Raw genomic sequence first — 21,485 nt, forward strand, 5'->3', positions numbered from 1 at the left:
ATGGACATAGGAAATCTAATTGATCTTTCAAGAGAACCAGTCAAACAACGGTAACAACAACAACAACAACGATTGGAACCTATCTAGAAATAAGTTTAAACTCCTAATCGTCTGTGAAGGAAGATTCTACGAGCAATGCATTAGTGATAGTCAGACATAAACTGTAAAACACCGTATCTTCGAAACGTAATTCGATTGTCTGCTTAAACAAATAAACAAACATGACGGGAAGATGAAAAGAGAATACGAATCCTCCTACCCAAAAACTCAAATGGGCGTAAATAGAAATTGTAACCCGCTTCATGAAATCAGTGGTAGCAGTAGCTACTGGGGAAATGTTCTGGAGCGATGAAACAATGGTCCAGCGACCGAAGAACAATTAAAATACAGCAAATACCAGTTAGTCAAAGTGAAGGAGAAAAGAAGTCCGCCAATTAGCAATTTTTGTTAGGGTAAACACGCGATGAAGTAAAGGAGGTGCACATAAGAAGCGAGAAAAGGTTGACTTAGGTCAGTGAGTTAATCGAAGAGGTAACAAACAGCCATAACAGCGACCAAACCACGGTCAAGATCAAAACTTAACATCAAATGAAGCCTGACACCAGATCCTTTCAGCGATCCACTGAAAAGTGAATCTTCAGATGTGATGAAAATATGCAAATTGATGAGGGCCTACTATTGTTTACTAGCGCGAAAGTGGTCAACGGTACTACTGTCAGAAGGAGGAGGAGGACAAGATTTGTCGAAGTAGCCGGAACAAAATCCAACCATTAGAGATCCGCCTTGTCAGTCAAAAATACTTAAAATTACTGCTTGAGTACATCAAACAGACGTGAATGACGACTTTCATAAACTTTGGAGCGTACTAAGAGACATCCATAACTCAAGCAATGAACGAAATCGTCTAAAAATTAACATGCTTTCAATCTGCAAAACCAATTTCTCTCATTCAAACAGGTGGTTAGGTTGGATGGAAAACGGTGGATGGTGAAGGCAATGAGCACAGCAAGCATTAGGTAGTTGATACGAAAAACAACAGAAGTCTCAAGTGTATGAACCATCACTGTATGCAGATGTATACGAAATACAAAATCATCGAGGGCAAATGTGCATCTGAAATGGATCAGTTAGTTCGTTAATAGAAGAGGTTGAGAAGGCCAGAAGTTGTGCCAGTGAGGACCGCGTCTGCCAGAGGCAGTGCTACCATAGAAGAGAGCTGCCCCGCACGCAGTAATACACTGCCCATTGGTCGAAAGATGGTATCACCCTGTGCGGTCATCATCGCTGCTAGAGGGACGTTGTCACAGCATCCGAGGAAGCAGGTGGGAGGTAGGAGAATGGGGCTCGAGTCGGCTGCGATGGAAGAGGACGCAGGAGGTCCCGCGATGAGGAGGGAGTCAGAGAGGAGTTGAGAGGCGCAGGAAACGATCCCACCTCCACCACCACCGATACCACCCATTGAGGTAAAGCGCTGGGCAACACGGTGACAGGTGAGGGAGGTACTTCCTTCCTCCAATCGCCAGAAAGCGATGGTGCGATCGGAGGAGGTGGTTGAGCACCAACCCGAGGAATGGCAGAAGATCTACAGAAGCCACCACAACACAGCTAATTATAATCAGGCTTGAAGAGTCTCCACAACTGCGATGGGTTTTACGCCTCACACGACAACTTAAAACATCCTGTTTTTTGAATTGCTAAAAGACTGCTACAATAAAAAGCACTACGGAGAACATTCTAGTAGAATGGACCCCTGCCAACACTGCTTGGCTCACTTGCAAGATCAAAACAATACATAGGAAATTTGGCTACCCCGTAACTGTGCGGAAAGAGAGGAATTCTAAAGTAGTAATGCTCAATGCCTCGCGACTTTGCCGCAGCAAAGTTGCCACTAGATACATCGCATGAGGGTGAATATTTGGTATTAAGACTAAAAGTACCTCATATCACCGATAACATGGAGACTACACATTCCTTTTCTGTGAATGACAATTTAAACAGATGTTAAGGAGTTAATAAAGTCCGAAATTCGAATCCATGACGAGGTTACTAGAAGGCTCATAAACCATTTTAACGCCCCTATAAAGTCTTTCAAACCAAAAAAGAGAAAGGATATGTTATTCATAATAATAGTTTAATTTGTTTGATGGCAACAATTATGGCTTCATTATCGCTTCCAACCCATTTCAAACGGAAGACTACCTTTGATTAATGTGCATCCGCTTGCACCGACAATTTCAAAGATCTAAATGTCCAATTCCCTCTAAGCGCTTAATACGTCTTAATGTACTCAAAATCGCAGTCGCTCGGTGTTGAGATAGCATGGATTAATAAAAAAGATTATGTATTGCAGAGGTGGTTTCAAAAGGACACCGGGGTTTACTAGTTCAAGATTGTGCATGTTTCGTGGAAACTTCAAAATAACTTATGAGAACTAGACATTACTTTTGGTTTTATTATTCAAATCGGTAAAGCAGACTCACATATGACGGTTAATGCTTGACAAAAAGGGTACAAATCGGATAACTTCTTTTGCAGAGCTACCAAATTGCATCATTTTGAGCCCTGGTAGGGGTTCACTTGTGACTATGTTACATTACATATTTTACATAAAACATAACGTTTCTGTAGTCATTAAAATACATTCAGCCTCTAAAAAGAGGTCGCTGGATTTCAACTGCAGTGACAATTACACGCAATTCTGCGATTTTTTCTTCATTCTGGTGACTAGTGGTGAAGTAATCCAAAATGAAGGGTGCAGCCCAAGTGGGACTTCCCAAAACTTCCAAGTCCGTGATCACTGAAACACTATAGGACCCCCAAGTACACAGTCTTTGACTGGAAGATTGGGGGGAATGTGAATTGGCACAAAGATTTCAGTCTTTAAACAAAGAAATGGTCATTACAACCCGTACATTGACATCAAAGTGAATCTTTAAAACGCCACCGACTACATTTTGGCAGAGGCTAACCTTCAGTGCCTCTTAGGCAATGAACCGCATGCATACATTAAAGTGATTCAGAATTTCTCCATCTTTTTGTTTCAATCTAAGACCATTTCCAATGTTATTGCAGATGGAGACACCATTCAAATAACTTTAGCATGCTGACGATGCCAAATGACTAAAATTTGCACCCACCGCAGCGGTACTGATTTTAACACTCGAGACTCAACAAGTGACATGCTACGACTTGAATCGTTTCAGCAGTAAACAAGTTCATTGCTGGAAAGATGGTGATGCATAAAATGCCTTTTATGAGGATCATAGCTTTTTTTCACATTCCAGATCTGGTACAACAATCTAGCTTTCAATACCAGGCATTTCATTACGAAGTTAGCCTTTTTCAAGCGTCATTTAACCATGGCAAATGTTGAATTGTGCACATACAATCATTTTAGACATAAAAAGGTTAGTAAACGTAAACATTCACTGCCAGTGCCTCAGAGAAAACTCAACCACTTCAGCCCAGACGTCTTATTCTGACAACGACGCCAGCGTCGTTAAGCGTTTTCCGCTTAAAAAGTACACAAAATGTGATCATCCTCTGAGAAAGAACGTCCTTCAGCTGTTTTAGCGTTCTGAGCCCAATTCAGCGGCTAGCAACACAATTTGATGCGACCAGTTAACATAGACAGAAACAATGTGCTCTTGGGACCGAGTATGTGGCTGAGATAGGCTAAAGGAATGAATTATTGGTCGATTAGCATAAGAGGCGCACCTGAGAGACGGCATCAGAGTGTGCGCGCCACGTAGCCACCACTCCACCGGTCCGAATATCCACGTGAGAGACAAAGCCGGACGCAAATCCACAGAGGACGCTGTTGTTCTCCTCCGGCCTCGAGGCTACGCAGCGCAGCGCTCCTGGCGCGTTCAATACACACCTATCTGTGGAAACCGAATTAAGTAGACGTGACGTTATTTGCACCTAAAGTCAGGAAAATCAGCAATCTCATTGCTATTCATGCATGGTTTGATTTTGATCTTTACATGCGTGCGTGCATTTAGTGCCCTGAGAATGTAACACACGCTTTTATTCCATCATGACGAAGTTGTGCCTGGACAACTGTGACTAGTCCCATAGGAATACAGACAGTCTTCATAACCCCATAAAGTAGTGAGCATAGTCTATGTGGATGGAAAACACCCGAGGTATTCGTACGATGAAATAAAGCAGATGAGGGAAGTAAATACAATAAATACGCATCTCCATGAGGAGGGGTAAGGGTTATCTCATTAGAATGGTGCATTGAGTATGGGTAGGCTGCTGCGGATGATGTGAGTAAATGGATGATCTTAAAGGGTGAAACGCAAGTACAACTCCTAATTTCAAAGCAAGGGAATAAGCAGTGGAGGAATGTGGCTTTAACTAGACTATTATGCGCTCAAAATTGGACAACCTGATCCACTGGAGTAACTCCAATTTGCATAAAAGAATGCAAATTCTCTTATCACTTTCTCGTACGTTCTAGTAACCGCTGATTCTCAAACGGTTCAGTTTTAGGAGAACAAGGCCCCGCCTTACTCTGCTTATTGGAGAAATTACTCCACTCGACAATTCAGGATGAACGAAGTGTGTTCAACAAATGAGAAGAAATTCACCAACTGTCGGATTGAGGGAAGTGACTCAACAAAAAACGTTACATGAATTACAAAGGTTTTAAGGAAAAAAAAATCTTTTTCTCCTTTTTCAAACCATTAAAGCGTTAGTCATCTGGTCATCGATAGGATGAAGGAGCAAAAAAGCCCCAAAAAGTGTTCTAATAAGAAAGGTACAACGGTAGACTGGATTCGCATTGCGGAAGTGGTCAAAATCACTGAGTCCATCGGACCTAAAGAATTCCATGCTTAAATCGAGTCACTGAAGCAATATTTACCATCGGAAGAATAGACAACGCAGGACTATGATGCCTTAGCAGATTTACTTCAGATTTAGTAGAGAATTTAAAAACAGCACAAGGCAACCAAATAAGTTTACGTAATTTCTAGAAAACCCGATCGACTATAGAGAGCAACTTGTAGTATTTTGTGTGTAAATAATGATTGTCATTAAAATCCACAATCTAATCCTTTTCCAACAAAACAACCCAGCTGTAAATTTCCTTCCCATAAAGCTCTTTGTTAAGACGATCAAAAGTCTAGCCCTAACCACCGCTTCCATCTGGCTCATTTTAAAACAATTTCTTCTATTATGTGTTTACACGACTGTCCAATGATAATGTCAAAAAAAGAAGACAATCATTTGGAGCTTGGAGAAACATTATCAGGACAATGCAGAGGGTGGAGTGGGAGGAGCAGATCTCGCCTTCCCCATAGCCCAAATCGCTAAAACTTCAGTCACCATGATGGAGATCTAGGAAGGCCTAAATTTAACTATACATCTATTCTGGAGTTCATAACCAACAACAGTCAGCAATATGAAGAGGGAAAAAAAGTGTTCGGGAAACAGTGCTAACGTTCACATAGCTTGAGTGCTCGAATATTTCTAACAAATTCTCGGTTGAAATACATGCTCTCCAACCAAACTGTTAGCGAGCCTACTAAAGCACTATTTGCTTTATTGCAGTTTAAAAGCGAGATGGGCAAGCCTAAACAGGAATGAAACTAAAATTTTGACGAAATTATATCTACAGGTCCTTAAAAATGATCACAGGCCTGCGGTTCTCGTACTTTAAGAGAATAGCAAATTAGCTAAGTCGGCAACTTTTTAAGAAGAAATAAATCTACTAAAGCAAATGATAATGGAGAGAGGGGGATATGACCATACCCTCAAAATCTGTTAGGCCCACACGGTTCAAAATCAAGTTTATACTGTGTGATATGGAAGGAAGCCAATGCTGGTAAACATCAGTCAACCCAAAGGACAAAATGAAGCGGAAGACAGTGAGGGGATGCAGCCTTACCTCTCAAGTTGTCAAGGTCACAATGGATAAGGGGAGCTTCGGAGATTCCGAGAGGAGGCGAAGGAGAGTTTTCAGCAGCAGCACCGGTAGAGTTTGCAGTGGCAGCAGCGTCGGTGACGGCAACGGCAGCAGAGAGGCGGAGTACTACGGAGACGCCACCACTGGCACGCGGATCAATGAGAAGGAGACAGCCGCCCTCATCACCGGCAAGGAGGGTGCTGCGAAACGATGGCGTGGAGCTCAGCGCCGACAGACTGGCGGGCAGAGCCGAAGAACCACGCAACACGCAACCCCACGCGCTGTAACCGCCGCCCTCCGACCAACTGTCCGAAGGTGCGAACGCAGAGACCTGAAATGAACAGTTATATCCAAAGGTGAAAATAGCTTTATCATTGATTCTAGATGTCCAATAAAAGTCAAGCATATCTAGTGATATTTCTTAACTTTGAGTTTCTTAGACTGATAGCATGAATTCCCATGTAAAAGTCGGGTTCCTGTGACTCCATGGCTTGGTGCGATTTTCACAAACACACGATTATTTTCGTTTTGAATCAAATCGAAAAATTACCTCTTGTACTAGGCACCAAACGCGGGTGGCAAACATCAACCAGGGATTTTGGTAAGATACAATCGAGATTTATCAAGCCTAGTGTAATTAACCTTAACAGACAATTCCACAAAGGTATATCCATGGTAGGAAGTGACGCGGAAAGGTACCAAAATTCCCAGAATTTTAAAAATAAGAATTTCTGGGCAAGACTTGCACCATCCTGATGGTCTTAGAATATTTTATCTCTATGGAAATCACAAAGATGGATGGGAGATTCATCCGTCGCATCTGAGTGTTGCATACTTTTAATTCTGTCTCGTTGACCTGTTTTCCTTACAAGCTGATACCGATTGTTGCACAAAAATGAAGATGACAGCAAAATTAATCATAAGTTGGACCACAGTGATACGCTATTTGGTCTTCCTCTTTCTAGTACCGGAACAGGTTAACCTCAACGTCTAAAAGTACGCTAACAGATTCTTATCCAGGAGAGCCGAAGAGGACTGCTGTAGTGCTATCCAGTGTACCCGAAGTCGAGTACCACTTCTCATTTCCCTTTCCACATTCCACCCTTGGGAAATTTAAAGAAATAGTTTTCACTACTTAGGCATAAAAAGGAAAAGACCTTCTTTCCAGTGACCGGATCCCAAAGGAGCAGGAGCGAGGGATCGAGAGATGCAACAAGGCGCTCAAAGTGAAGGTAGGCGGAGGCAAAAACGGCGCGTCGGTGACCGGTGAAGGCGAGGCTCGGAACAACCGGTGCTGGCTGTGTTGGCGGTGCTGCTACCGTTGTTGGCGGCGGCTGCAACACTGGAAGACGATCCAAAATTCCACCGCTCTCGGAGGTAGAGCGGCGCGAGGTGTGACATGCCCGCACTGTTCCTACTGGCCACCCTGAGCCTGCACAGGCAGTTGATTTCCGTGCCGATGTTAGGGAGTAGAGGTGGACACTGCGATCATTGCTTGTGGTGATAAAACTACTTTCGTTTGCCAATGGCGTTATACTCCGCACCGCTCCGCTGTGACCTGGTCCAAAAGTCAAGTAATTACCCATAACAATACAAGCCAAGTTCCCAGCCAACCGTAAAATTTGACGACTTGCTTTACATTAGAGCAAACAGAATAGTTTTATATGGTGATGATATGCTCCCCACTATTTGTCTATGACCTAGTTCAATACAATATGAGCACCGTTGAAAAGTGAGACAAATGATAGAAGCTAACACAGGAAAAACCGCAGCAGATGAATATAGCGTCTGCTTGGTGATCCATACGTTACAAATTCGCGAAGTCTGGTCAGTCGGTTGTAGTTTAATAAAATGACTGAAAAATGATGACACGTACTGATAAATTGCCAATTTAAAGCCGAGAAATGGATCACGTGATAAACTTTGAAAAATATTGCGAACAGTCGGAAGTCCCGGAGACAAAGTCTAAGGTGGCAGCAAAAAAAAGACAAATGGTCAAAATCTACAAAACTACTTGAGATATTGATCAGTTTCGAAAATGTCTTACGAACAAAAGAATGCAGAGGATGTTAGTAACCCAAGAAAACGTGATTGTTTAGATCATCAAGAAGTTTCAGTCGGTCCCCTACTTGTACCTACTCCTGAAAAGTCTAGAACGCTCTGCAGTTCGCGACTTCGTTGATGTTCTTTGTATTGGTTTATGTTATCTGAAGGAGGGCTTTATGTATTAACACTCCTCTTTGTCCTGGAGTCGCAAAAAGGCCATGAATAGACTAGAATCGGGGCTCCAAGCCACTTCCGTCATCCCAGCGCCACAGGCGTGAGAACCCGGTTCTTGGTGTACTCAAGCGTGATACTGAGACCTCTATTCTTTTGAAGTTTTTGCAACTTTTGATTTTGAGAGCGCAACCGGTTCATGCATACACATACACGATTGATAAAAGTCGGCAAACAGGGTGGAATTCGTCAACATAGACTACTACTCCAGTACCGCCCGTCAAGCTCCAACACTGGTGCCAAAATGCCAAGGGAACACGGCCAGAATAAGCTAAGGAAAGCTAGCCATGCACACAGTCATCCCGTTTTCTAGACCAGTGTATGGCTGCCAAAGCTACACCATCGTCCTCAATGACCATTCAGCAAGACTATAGCTGGGCACAGCCTCAGACATTACCATCGCATTGGAGACATGGGGCCGGCTCAGTGAACCGTTCGTACATCAAATCGCTCGAAACCCCACCAGTACCTGTGGTGGCTAAATGAAAGTTGCCAGCTGGGACTAGTGCTGTGTACTCTACTGTGAGGTCCAGTGGGCGAAGGCGCAGGACAAAGGATTTAAAGGTCAGCACCAAAAAGCGTTCCCATTAGGCTTTTTTAAAGAAAGAAAGTGCTGAAGGTGTTTGCAACATCAGAGAAACAATCAGGGCTCTCAGTGAGTTTCTCCTGATCAGTCAGCATCACGTGGAGATACACTTCAAATGCACCAATTCTCCCTTTCATTTCTAAGTTGGAAAATGAAAATAAATAGGTGAGAGTTGGGAGCCCAAGAGGCTGCCCGAATTCCAATACCCCAGAGGCACCGTGGACATGGACATAGCAGTCACAAGCGCAACTTATCTCCGGCGTACTCTAAACCACAGCATTAACACCTTTGGAAGCGTGATCACTCCGTGAACACACACACGGAGGTCTAAAAGAGAGATGAAGAGGTGGAAAAATCAGACTACAGAATTTGAGTGGACTGCCAATCATACTAGTATAGAGAAGCCAAAAAAATGAAGAAGACGTATAGGTATAGCTGTTACAAACAAAACTGCAATTGCTGGAGTAAGCACAAGCAATACTGCGTGATAACGCAAGACGGTGAGATTGACATTCATTGTTGCAAATATATCTAGTCTCTTTCAACTCAACCTCCAAGCAGGTTTCTAATGCCCCTAACCGGCAACAGAACTATTAATAGGTATCAAGGAAGTACTATCTTAAGGGAAGATTCGAGTTAGGGTCTGCAGAACAAAGCCACCGTAAATTTCACATGAAAATACGCACAGAATACTGCTTTTGAATGGAAATAACAAGAAATTGTCTTCAGTTTTACTTCTGTAGGAACTAGAGTAAGGCGCGACTAGCTACAGGAGAAATAAGATTCTTCAAATGTCATTCAATGCTAACATCCATCCGAATGTGGCTTTAATTCCGATCAACTGAAAAAGTAACCCACCCGAAAATGAGACCAAATGTTTTCCCAGGAGTTTCAAGGGCCGCTGGTGTCCGCACAGCGAAGATGACATTGGGAGCGACGGAGAGGATTCAACCTTGACCCGGAAATACTCCACCCACTCGCCATGAAGGTGCGTGGCTGCTGACTTGCTCACGGAGGAACTGGCCGCCTAAAAGGTTGGAAGGCAGACAGACAGATAGACAAAAGAATGTATAGTAACAGCAGTCGATAATTATGGCCACTCACCAGTTTGGCCTCGTACTCCGTGTTGATAGCAACTTTGGACGGGCCAGTTGAATCGACAGTATCGTTGTCACCCCCATTTAAAAATGCCTCATACTGTCTCACAAGGCTGTGAATGAGATCGATGTTGTAGAGACTGGATTCAATGTGGCTGCCGCCTAGAGCGAGTTTAAAAATGGACTTACGACCAGCTAGTAGGAGAGTAATTGAAAGTTATACAACGCACTCCCTTGAAGAAGAGCCATCCCCTTGCAACGCAGTTTATCTACCAACTTTTGGTCTTCCACCTTCTTTCAACTATGGCTAAAGAAGTTAACTGATGAGAGGGTAACTACAATGAAATGTATTGTGGGCTACACGGGAGAAATGAGTCCAAACTATGGAATAGCTTAGAAATTGATGGTGTGATTCAAACTAATCGGAAAGAGCACACAAAAAATAGATCAACAGTTAATTGGTCTATTCGTCTGGAATGCAATTCCTCTATCATCAAAAATCTTAGTAGCCTTTTTACAAAGTACCACCATACACTGGTGATAAGTACATGCATATAGGGCCCCATTAATACCACCCTAACCAGCCGTGTTTCACTTCCACCGATATTTAATAGCATAGTAATTCCCGATACATTTTGAGCAGACATGTCTAGACATATTAGACAGCCTACCTGCAAGACGGCAAAGGGGAATGTATGCCATGTAGGCCATTTCGGGAGTGAAGGTTGCTTGCAGCTCCGTGAGAACTGCAGGCCTTCTCTGGCTTGAAGTCGGCTGACTAGCCGGATATCCTATTGACACGGGAGCAGCATCCGCAGCAGCGGTGATAGGAGAAAGAGGGGAGAGAGCGGGTTCAAGTGGTGAGTCCGAGGGGAGAGAGGGATCCTCTCTTTGCTCCTCTTTGGCGACGGTCAGTGAGGAGGTATGGCGGTCCAACTTTACCACGAAGAGTGGAGCCACTTGTTGCTGTTGTTGTTGCGAGTCCGGTTCTCAAGTAGGTGATGAATAAAAGAAAAATAAGTTGTCCTCCTGAACAAGCTAATACAATTTCAGTGAACGAAATAATTTATTAATATCGGAATCATTTTCAGGGTATTTATTATCTGAAACAAATCAGATATACCTCAACGATCAACTGATACACTGATTTACGGCTGTCAAGATCCATTTCAATTTGGAACGTCCGAAAGAAATTAGACACTCAAGGCAAACTTATTTCAAAAGACAATCGTCATGGAACGGGTCATGGTTTTTCGGAACAAATCGAAAAAAAAATAACCGCAAGCCCCCCTCAAGACGTAAAACTGCCGCACTGGATTCATCGAAAGGATAGTAACAAATAGCTAAGAATAGAAACTTTCCTGAGGGTGGCAATACCCGTTGCACGGTAAAAAGAACAGGTCAATTTTGATCCGATCAACCGATTGTAATAGACAAATGCTTCGTGAGCAAAATGAAACTGTGATGATACTTCCAACTTGCAGTCGAAACGAGGCAAAAGGCAAACAAACAACATATGACCATGTTTTACTTGTGTAAATAACAGCTGAGATTAAAGGCAAAAACCGAACTGAGGAACGCACTCACCACACTCAACTACTAGGTACTACTAGGTATAACTACAACGCCTTCCAAGCTTTTAAAAAACGTCATGCAGGAGATTAAAAAACCGCTTCATCTTGAGACTTTTCACAGCCGACTGGCTGAACAAAGCTCGCTGGTAAGACCGCGTTGAATCTGTATCGGTCATTTTTTATTATACGCCTTCAAAAAATATTAAATGAATCTCATCCCAGAACTGCGGTCGATTAGAACACGAGGGAAGCCTAGCGACAACCAAACCAGAAACTGGTTATGGAAAGCGGTGAGGTGGGACACCATATGGTACTTGATTTGACTATGTATTCGGATATGCACACCACTTCGGTAATTCACAATTTAACTGTTGCGCCGGTGGTATTCGTACCAAAGTATGGCACTTCACATGTACATATATATGTACCTCGAGTTTCCTCATCTGACTCGCAAATGGCAAAAAACTCAACAGCTTTCGCATCTCCGCCCCGTCCAATGTCAGCGCAGCCGCTTTTCTCGGCCACACCGAAGGATCTATCAAATAGGGAGAAGAGGAGCTGTATCAGCTCCGTCATCTGCCTGCGCACCATCTCAAAGCCTAGTCTGACACCCAGCACATAGATACAGTCAAGGCTCTTGCACAGCAGCGCCAGTCGGCCACGCGATCCGCTGGGGAAGCTGGCATCCAAGCGGCCAACCAAGGTCAGGGCGCCGGTTAGGCAGACGGAGATGATTGGCTCCTGAAAGGGACACCAACGAATGCTCAGCAATGCGTCTGGGTACTGCACTGTGATAGGTGAGTGAAAACGCACTTGTAGGTGGTCCATGAGCTGGGGAGCCGGGAGGTAGGTGGCAAACTGGTGGAGAAAGACGAGGGAGGATATGAGACGGGCCTCACAATCAACGTCCCATAAGGGTACTGAGGCGGCGCTGCTACCACTGATGTTATCACCCCCGTTTCGAAGGGTGGAGACCCCTGTGGCTACTGACGCCTTCACCGCGGGGAGGTAGAGACCAGTGATGACCTTATAAGAAAAAGATGAGTTTGTGCGGCTGAGCTCAACAGTTGGAGGGTCACTGGGTTTGAGCAACCAAATGAAATCAATCCCACCATAGTTCTATTTTTTTACAGCAAAATCCAAAATCTTAAACTCTCAGCTCAGGATGATCGCATTATTTAACAAGTTGATAAATTCCTTGGATCATCCCGATGATAGAGAAGTCTCGCTGACTGTCAGACATGTAGAGATTCTTGATTCATCTTTGGTCGCAAAACTTCCATATTCGGGGTATTTTTTAGTCCATTACGCCAATACCTTCTATCTTTGAGTTGATGACATTCCAGTTTCATCTAAGAGTCCAAATTGAGTGAATCAGACCAAAACAAGTGCATTCATCGTTTAAACTACCCCCTCTTATCACTTTTGCATAAGCAGCCAAAGGTACGGTATAATATGCCATCCTAAGGCCTAAATAGTGCACTTGGAAATATATTAAAGTTTGGCTCTGGAATAAGTAATATGCATAACAAAACTAGTGCCAGCAGTTCCGTTGTAGCAGCATCAATCACTGCTTTGACTTGAGTGGTGAAGAAATTGGTGATCTTCAACTTACTAACTAACTCGATTCTGCAATGACTGCACATTCACTGAATGATCAGCTTCTGATGCTATGGGCAGGACCGAGGAGGGAGCAACTCACCTCCACCCCGTAGAGACACGCTAGTCGCTCCAAGCACCTAAGAACTCCCGGAGCCTGTGTGTCCCCCCTTAGCACCCTCCCCGAGGTGTACACCGGCATGGGCAATGGGCTCTTGGGGATGCGATAGTTTAGTCGTGTGGCCCTCCCCTCGACCACAATCGGGGTCAGATTCTCCTCACCCCAGTAGCAGCAGGTCAACGCGGCCAGTAGGGGCGGCACGAGGTGTGCCGCGGTGGCCAAGGGTCCAAGGCTGGTGGCCAACCAGTGTAAGCTGTCTTGGATTGCTGCTGCCAATGGAACACTGCCACTTCTGCTGACGTCTTCCCTGCAAGAAGATGAGCTCTTTAACATTGGAACAGAGGGAGGAAGGAAGGAAGTAGAAAGACGCGTGCCTTGTGTCGGGGGTGAGGAGGAAGGCTCTGCAGAAGGCGTCGTCGACTACAGTGGTGATGGTGGTGGTTGAGCGTTCGCTGTTGACGGTGGCTGGAGGTAATGAAGATGGTTGAGGTGTGGATGAAAGGAGACTGTTGGCAAGGAGAGTCGGCACGGTGGAGAGGAAAGGAAGCAATCGGGTGGAGAGGAAAAGGTTGCGGATGAAGCGCCTTGAGCATAGTCGACTGTTAAGTGCAAGGAGACGTTGAACCAGTGGTAGGAGATACTTCTCCACAGCCTGAATAGCAAATCGACGGTTGATAGGACACCTACACTACAGGCAACACGATCACGAATTGGCAAGCGATTACTAGGAGTGACAAAAAAGTCACCTTCCTATTATCAAGTACTGCAGCTACATATCTGTGTGTAATCATGCTAAAGCGCAGAGAACAATGAGGGAATGCAGGCTTATTTGTCACTCTTAGAAATGTCTAGGGAATTCCCTTTCATTACTTACGAATTGCAACGAAATAAATCAAGTTATTTAAATGGTTTAACATGATCGAATAGATTTCTGCAGCAGAAAGGCAGGACAGATTATGTGAAGATGTGGGTTCCTTTCTCCACTCCCTCACTCCTCTCCTCCAGTAGAAATTGTCCCACGAGTAAATTTCTCGCTTTGCAATGCACAGTACGAGGCCTAACATTGTCCTGTCCGAATAAGGGGAAAACGTTCTTCTCAGTGACTACTTCTGACAGTTTCTCAGGAGAGCCAAGAAAAAGCACGAGAAGCGAGAGAGGAGGAAGAAAAAGAAGGGAAGGATTATTATGAACACCCTTAAGTCATGTCGCACGGAGTAAATAGGAAGCAGTAGTGCTCACTATTTGGCTTGAAGTAAAACAGGGTAAGCAAGTAAACAACCCCATCTACAACCCACCACACGTGCACAAAGAAGGTAGTCTTTAAAGCCTAAGATAATGCACATTTTAGAGGTGTGTGTGAGCATCAATGACACGCTTGTTCACCTACTGAAAATAAAAACACCAAAGCCACTTTTCATCACAGTCCAGTCAGGTAGTCAATCAACAAGCAACCTAGAATACATTTCTCAGTAAAGAACAGAGCCATAGCCTTGGAAGCTTATTGTCACCTTTCCATACATGTGTCAATGTCACACCCATTTGCTCAATTCCCATAGCCTTTCTCATTGGTCACGATTTGAAACCACCTTTGCTTTACTCGTATACATTCAACACTACCGAACACCAACGAAAATTGTTTTTCACACGCCAATCTTCAATTCACTTGCCAATAGTGACACGCAGCCCCCCACTCTGAGGATCACCAAGAAGGTTTTGCCTTCCCAGCGTAACCTATTCATCTTTGAGTGATTTCATCCCATAACCGCACTTTCGGTTTCAATCATTTGCTACAGCACATTGCACATTCTCAGGTGATATGCAACTAATTTGACTAAAAACTTCCACAGCTTGAGAAGAGTCAACGTCGGCCTGTGGAGCAGACAAGATCGAATCGCATCAATCATAATCAAACGGCAAGTTATAAATATAGGGATGAATTCAAAGGAAGGATATAGTAGAGAGCACGAGAATACCGTAGCATTAGACTGGCGCATAATCTATCCTCCGTAGTCTGTGCATCAACCGCATGCATCTTACAAACCCCCACACATTACAATTCATCGGAGTGAGCTATACCAGTAAATGCCTAAACAATTTGATCACCTGACAGGCACGCATGCCCTTGTAATCCCAATTCGAGGTACCTAAAGTATTTCCTCCAGACGAATGTTGGGCCAATCTAATGGAAGTCTTAATGAAAGCTAAAAAATTATTTTTTTACCACACCCCAAATATTCCTTTTTATCATACTTGTTCTCTCTCTCGAGTGTTTCAATATAAAGAGAGTAAATATTTCGTTATCAACCATAAATAAGCAGTACTTTTGAAGCGCCGCATCGATGAAAAAGCGCCCGAGTCTATTAAACAGGTCATATGGGCTTCTGGAACAACTACAGAGGCGATGCACCAGGAGTGGTAAAACCTTTAGTGTGTATTAGATCTGAGTGAATATTAGCATAAGCAGATGAAGATAATCACAAAACCGAGTTTTATTGAGCGTATGCGAAGAGATCCATTTGTGTTTTAAAATTGACATTTTTATAAAAGGATTTGGCACGCCTAAAATATACTATCCAACTTCTCTGCACAGTACAAATTATCTTTTTAAAAGGTCTCTCTGCGCGCAAATCAAAGCCACGTCAGCTTACAGCCACGACATCAGACATTACGAAATAGATCTTCCGATTTGAAGTTTTCGAAAATTTGAAATTAGCATGGCGTGTTGAATAGGTTTACAGAGAACGAAAATAAAACCATTCTTAAGAGCAGTTATGATGAATGAGTAAGAGCCTCCCAACCAAATCAAACAGGTTTTGTGTAGTGTGAGATTACGTGCAAAGGCGCTTCACCGCTTACAAGGAAGACTTCTTTACAAAAGCCCCCCACTGAGGTCGAGTTACCATATCTCTATCAATAATCCTCAATAGCTTGTCAAAGATCTCATTGTCTCTAGTCGCCATTCCTTAGTACACCGTGGAAATACTTGAAAAGTAACTAGGATAACCCGGGCGCTAATCAAAGAGTCAGCTCTCAAAAGGCAACTTGCTATTTTTCCACCGATTGCCAAATAGAACTGCACAAGCCTGCCTGAAACCAGCGCGTTCGCAACACAGGCCAGAGCCTCCTCAATACCCCTCTCCAACATTGGTGTCAGGAGATTTAGTAATCCTGCTGGACAATCAAACCTCTGCGGTGGCGTTCCCGTCGCCAAAAACACATTCAACAGAGCGCCCGGCGCCGGTCCATCCTTCAAATGCATCTGCTCCAGTCTAGCTGTCACGCGGGCGTGGAGTCCAATGTGCACCCGATAGATGTCGACAATATGCGGCGGCACATCGAAGACGCATCGGCGGATCAGTCCCAGGGGAAGCTGGCCCCATGTGGCATCAAAAAGCACCAGTTCCACGGGTTTGCTGAATCCACTCGGAATGGTAGATTTGTAAGTAGTAAAGAGATGACGAGCCCGTTGCAGTCGAGTAGATCTTTTAACGCCTTCTAACTGTGGAATAACACCTGGAATGGTGCTGCCTACTGCCACCTCAGTGATAAGACAGGCGAGGTCTTCTAGGTCCATTTTCAATAAGGCGTCGACAGAAGACTGCCGCGATTGCTTCTGCTGAAGTTTTGCTATTTCCGGTGGATGACAAGCACATATTTTGACGAAAAAATCAGACATCTCCTCATAAACCTCGATTAAATCGTCCCCGGGGCCGGCACGCCGCGGATGAGGCAAAGAGAAGAGGCAAGTCACACGACTGTTTGATGGAGGGTTGGGGGAGACCAATTCCAGGTGCACGTTCTTCGCACTGACAGCCGCTTCACCAAGGAGCTTAAAGCCAAAAGTAAGATCAATCCAGTGATGCAGGTTGGCTGAGACTGCATCTGATTCCAGAACGCTGCGGTGGTAATTAAGAAAGTCAGAAGTGGAACCGGAAAACCACTCAGGCAATTGGAGATCGGGCATGTCAGGGTGGATTGAAGTGAAGATGGTGGGATCAGTGAAGAACTCCGGGATACACTCCTCTGGGGTTGTAGCGTAGAGCCGCTGGAGGCTAGTGGGGAACTCTTCGGGCCGGTATACTGGACGGACGTAACGCTGAAGGTTCTCCACGGAGGTTTGTCGGGCCTGTAAATGATAATTAGGACACTAAGATAAGTTGTGCTATTATGAGCAGCGAAAACGATCTAAAAAATCCTTATTCCCAGCCTAGGATGAAAAAAAGCCCTGTTCCACACATTGAGCTTAGCAATGCGTTGAGTAAGGCATTTTTAAATTCCACCTGAAGACAATTAAAACGCACTTTTGTCTACAATTCCACCTACTCGGATGGGCGTGTCTTTCTTCTCGATTCAAACATGTTGTCAGATCGTCGAGACCGATAACCAGTATTGATGTACAGGTTTTTCATCTTGTGTACTACTGCCGTTACAGTTAGAGGCACATGTTTCAATCTTGACTCTTTTTGAGCCACAGATCTAAGCACAAAGTAACCAGGTTCTCAGTGAACGCTTAATTGCCAAGCTAAAAGGGTATCAACACAATAGCATTTAAAGTTCAAATCTGCTGGTGATTTTAAACCTAGTCGCGAGTTTGGTGCATTGAATATTTTAGGCCAAATTATATCAGATGTGTAAGAAAATATTCTTGAACTGTTAGAATTGATCTGCCAAAAAATTGAAACTAAATAGCAGGGTAGGTTTCATCGCGTTGACTAAACAAATGTTTCATGGTCTTCTTGAGTGGCTATCATTGCACAAAATTGGGACCCGAAGTAGAAGCAATTGTTACATGCGACGGAATACGATGGATTTCTTTCAAAAGCAGCTCAGAAATTACATATTGTGTTGGTTGGACAAAGATGAAGCACTGAAACTAAGCTAACGTTGTCTACTCGGTGGTTAAACTTACAGTACCCATTATCGCTTAAAGCTCCTTGAGACCTGGTCAATTCGCTGATGCAAAAAAGACGAAGAAAACTATGACAAGTGATTAGTCGACTAAAATAGGTCAATAGACGACCTAAACATAATGGTATTCCATGTGTTTCTCGCAAAATAGTGCGGCTGATCACCACACCTCCAATACAGCAATGGACAGTCCATTGTGAGCGACAAAAGACATGAACTTAATGTTCCATTGTTTGCTACGCCCTTTTCGGCTTTATCCTCTTCCTACAAGCATGAAAATTTACCATTAAGGCAACAGAAGTGCATTTAACAATCCAATTAGGCATATCAGTTCGCATTTGAGATACGATAGCACAACAATTTGGCTTACACCCACTTCGTCCACTTAGTTCGACGGCAAATGAAACCTCGTGCATTGATTTAAACAAACTCAATAGCCATATATACTTGTGTTGACATGAAAGGATTAAACGTAGCACTAGCGACATCGTACCTTATAAGTGTAGTAGGCAAGATTTGGCATCATATCAAGGAGGTGGTGAGGCAGAAAGGGCTCCACTTTGCCACCCTCCCGGGCCAGAGCCGATGGATCCGATTGGTCAAGGTGAAGGTAAGTGGCATCCAACTGGTGCTCGCCCTTTGTCAGGCGAAACTTGGTGCGAGTTAGATCGCGCAGATGCTGTGTCCCATCCTGAGGAGAAGAGAAGTCTGTTACCCAGGGTAACACGGCGCTGGCTGTGGCGTCACCTGCTCTCCTACCTGCGAGACGATTGATATACATTAGGTAGTCGTAATTTGAGACCTATGAAGGGAGAAACACCATTTTGGCAGAGCCTGTGACCTGAGTGATAACATCACCTCGAAGACAGTTTTGGGAGGATGAAATATGAGTGGCAGAAGATGATTCAGTGACTTTCCTCGTATTGAGAAAAGTAATTTATGCATTCAGTCAGAGACAATGAAGTTCATCCATTAGGTTTGTTCCTTGAAGTAAAAGGTGAATAAATAATCTAAAGGATAATATCAACTAGCAGAATGAGCAATGAAAAAAGGGAAATTCTCTGACCAGACATGAAAGGCAGTTTTACTGGAACTCAGCGTCTAGCAGCGTGGCAGATGTTAGAAGTAGCACAAAAATCCGTACAAAAAGTCAAATAAAAGTCACGAGTCAGGAGAGAAGGATCATATTAAGAAAAAGCTTTCCTGATTAGATGTGAGAAGTCATTTTACGTAAAATAATCTCTCAACCTTTTGGAATATCCGTGAAGATAATGATAATTTTGTTTAATAAACAAGGTAGGTCTAGGAGGATGATTACAAGATTCAATGTCCAAGGTGACGCGACTACTTCGACTACATTATAATCCAGAAGAACAAGGCTCGAGAGACGAAGGGGAGTTTTTAACTAAATGGAGAGCATAATTTCAATAGCTTATGGTTTAATCATGTGATATAGACGAAATTGTAATCTCGGCGGGACAATAATTGAAGGGGATGATGTTAAGAAAGGAGGAGTAAACTTCCTTGTTAGTTATTTAGATATGAAAAGCCAAAATCTTCCCTAATCTTTCCATGTAAATCGGAAAAGTGGTACTTTTCGTTCTGAATAATGTGGTCCACGTTCTTTCGAATTACTTTTCGAAACGAGTCGGGAGATTAAGCGGCCTAATCGACAGATGTGTGACGTAATGTCATGACAAGGTTAGGCAGCTCAGCAATCATGCATTCTTCCCAAAGTATATCATCTCCTCTATTTCAATTACACTGTAATTAAAATTATTTCATCTCAACCGTTCACAGCAAAAAGGCGATCTGTAATGTTAAAACAGTGAAATTTCACTTAAATGCTCCGACTTCGACTCCACCCCGAGATCAAATTTATTACACCGATCAAGATCTCCACAGTAAGCCAATAGCGGTAATTACAGCAACGCTAAGAATGCACTAAAAATTATTCACATCTTGTTCAAAACATTTTTACCTTTCTAAGAATCCATCCACTCAGAACATCATGAAATTCGTCTGAATATTGAATATGCGAAGTAACATCCTGAGAGGCAGTTTGGTCAGTCTCAATTTCAGCGCATTTGTCCAAGCTCTGTAAACAAGGGGGCGCAATGCTGACTTGCAAGAGCTCATCCACAAAAACGTTATTTGTTTCCAGATTCAAATACGGAATACCTCGTCGGTGGAAGTACTCGAGGAGGCAGATTATCTATGTGAGGATGAGGATGGCATAGAAAAAATCTACCTGATAAAAAACAAACTGCAGAAAATACTCATCCTTGAGGCGAGAAGGAGTGTATCGAATGATTGAGAAAAGAGAGCGGCCCTTGATTCGGGTTGTCATTTTGGTATCATCAGCCACCACCAATGCACCGCCCAGTAAATCAGTGTAGGTTGAAACTGCTTTCTGAACAAGATCTTTAACCTTCTTAACAATTTCAGGAAATAAAACAAATTTTTTTTTACAATATATTGGCATTTAGGTGGAGTGGTGCTTTGAGAAAGTAATTCACAGGCATATTTCCTGATCAAAAACTCCTTGTCGGCATTCAACTCGATTTCGCGCAAAATAGAAAGGGCATCAGAAAATGTACAATCATCGATTTTATCCGGCCACTCAGATTTCCTCCTATCATTACAGAGAAAGACAAGATTACAAGAGAAAAGGACTTGCAAGGAAGCTTCACGATTCCTGACGGTCAAATCCCAATGAATATCGATAACGCCCTCTTCAGTCATGTGTGATTGTTAAAATATTGTGAGAATCATCTAAGAAAGACAAAGAATGATAGCTGTGAAGCTAACAACGAAACCACAATTAGAGTTTGATAGGGATAAAAGTGGAAGACAAATCACCACGAGAACAAATTCAATAAATCAGACTTAATAAAACGGTGTGCAAATAAACCATTATTAAAAGCTGCTCATTTAGTGAGCTACATAAAGCATAAAACTAAAGGCCAAAAAAAACTCAACCAACCGAAAATAAATAGCCCGAAATTCCCTTACATCTGGGACAATTACTGGGCACCACAGAGACTGCACAGGCCAGAGAGATGAAGGCTAGGAAGTTACACTTTTCTGCCCAATGAATCAAGGGAATAGTGCACGCGTTAGATACAAGGACATATTGTCAACTAACTAAAGGGGGAAATTGTGCGGTAAGTATTTGGACTGGACTATCCGCACGGATGTACGCGTAAGTATTGTTGATGGCAGAAGAATGTGTTGATGAAGCTACCCAACGCCGTCAAGAAGAGAAAACAGTGAAAGATTTAAACGTAGGGGTGCCCAAGACTAGGGATTGTAACACTTGAGACTGTTTCCCGAGGCTGCTTCGAACCAGGGAATACCTAACCGAACCACCTTCTCCTAGAATCCGAATCAGATGAAGTGGAGA

The 21,485-nt window shown here is 43.4% G+C and overlaps 1 protein-coding gene across 1 annotated transcript; it reads right to left on the reverse strand. All coding sequences in view use genetic code 11, as the record gives it.

Annotated features, from left to right (window-relative positions):
- Positions 1–1,135: 1,135 nt before the first annotated feature.
- EGR_04074 (putative inactive serine/threonine-protein kinase lvsG) lies at positions 1,136–20,824 on the reverse strand (the record flags this gene model as incomplete). The annotated part of the gene is made up of 16 exons (XM_024493323.1): positions 1,136–1,582; positions 3,718–3,884; positions 5,900–6,248; positions 7,075–7,475; positions 9,639–9,807; positions 9,885–10,072; positions 10,549–10,866; positions 11,880–12,192; positions 12,265–12,477; positions 13,154–13,478; positions 13,540–13,823; positions 16,266–17,297; positions 18,573–18,881; positions 20,061–20,294; positions 20,331–20,513; positions 20,552–20,824. The coding sequence occupies 16 exons, from the start codon at positions 20,822–20,824 to the stop codon at positions 1,136–1,138; spliced, it is 5,205 nt and encodes a 1,734-aa protein (XP_024352237.1).
- Between the last annotated feature and the right edge of the window lie 661 nt (positions 20,825–21,485).

Source organism: Echinococcus granulosus (genome assembly GCF_000524195.1).
Source record: "Echinococcus granulosus chromosome Unknown EG_S00024, whole genome shotgun sequence".
NCBI lineage: Eukaryota > Metazoa > Platyhelminthes > Cestoda > Cyclophyllidea > Taeniidae > Echinococcus > Echinococcus granulosus.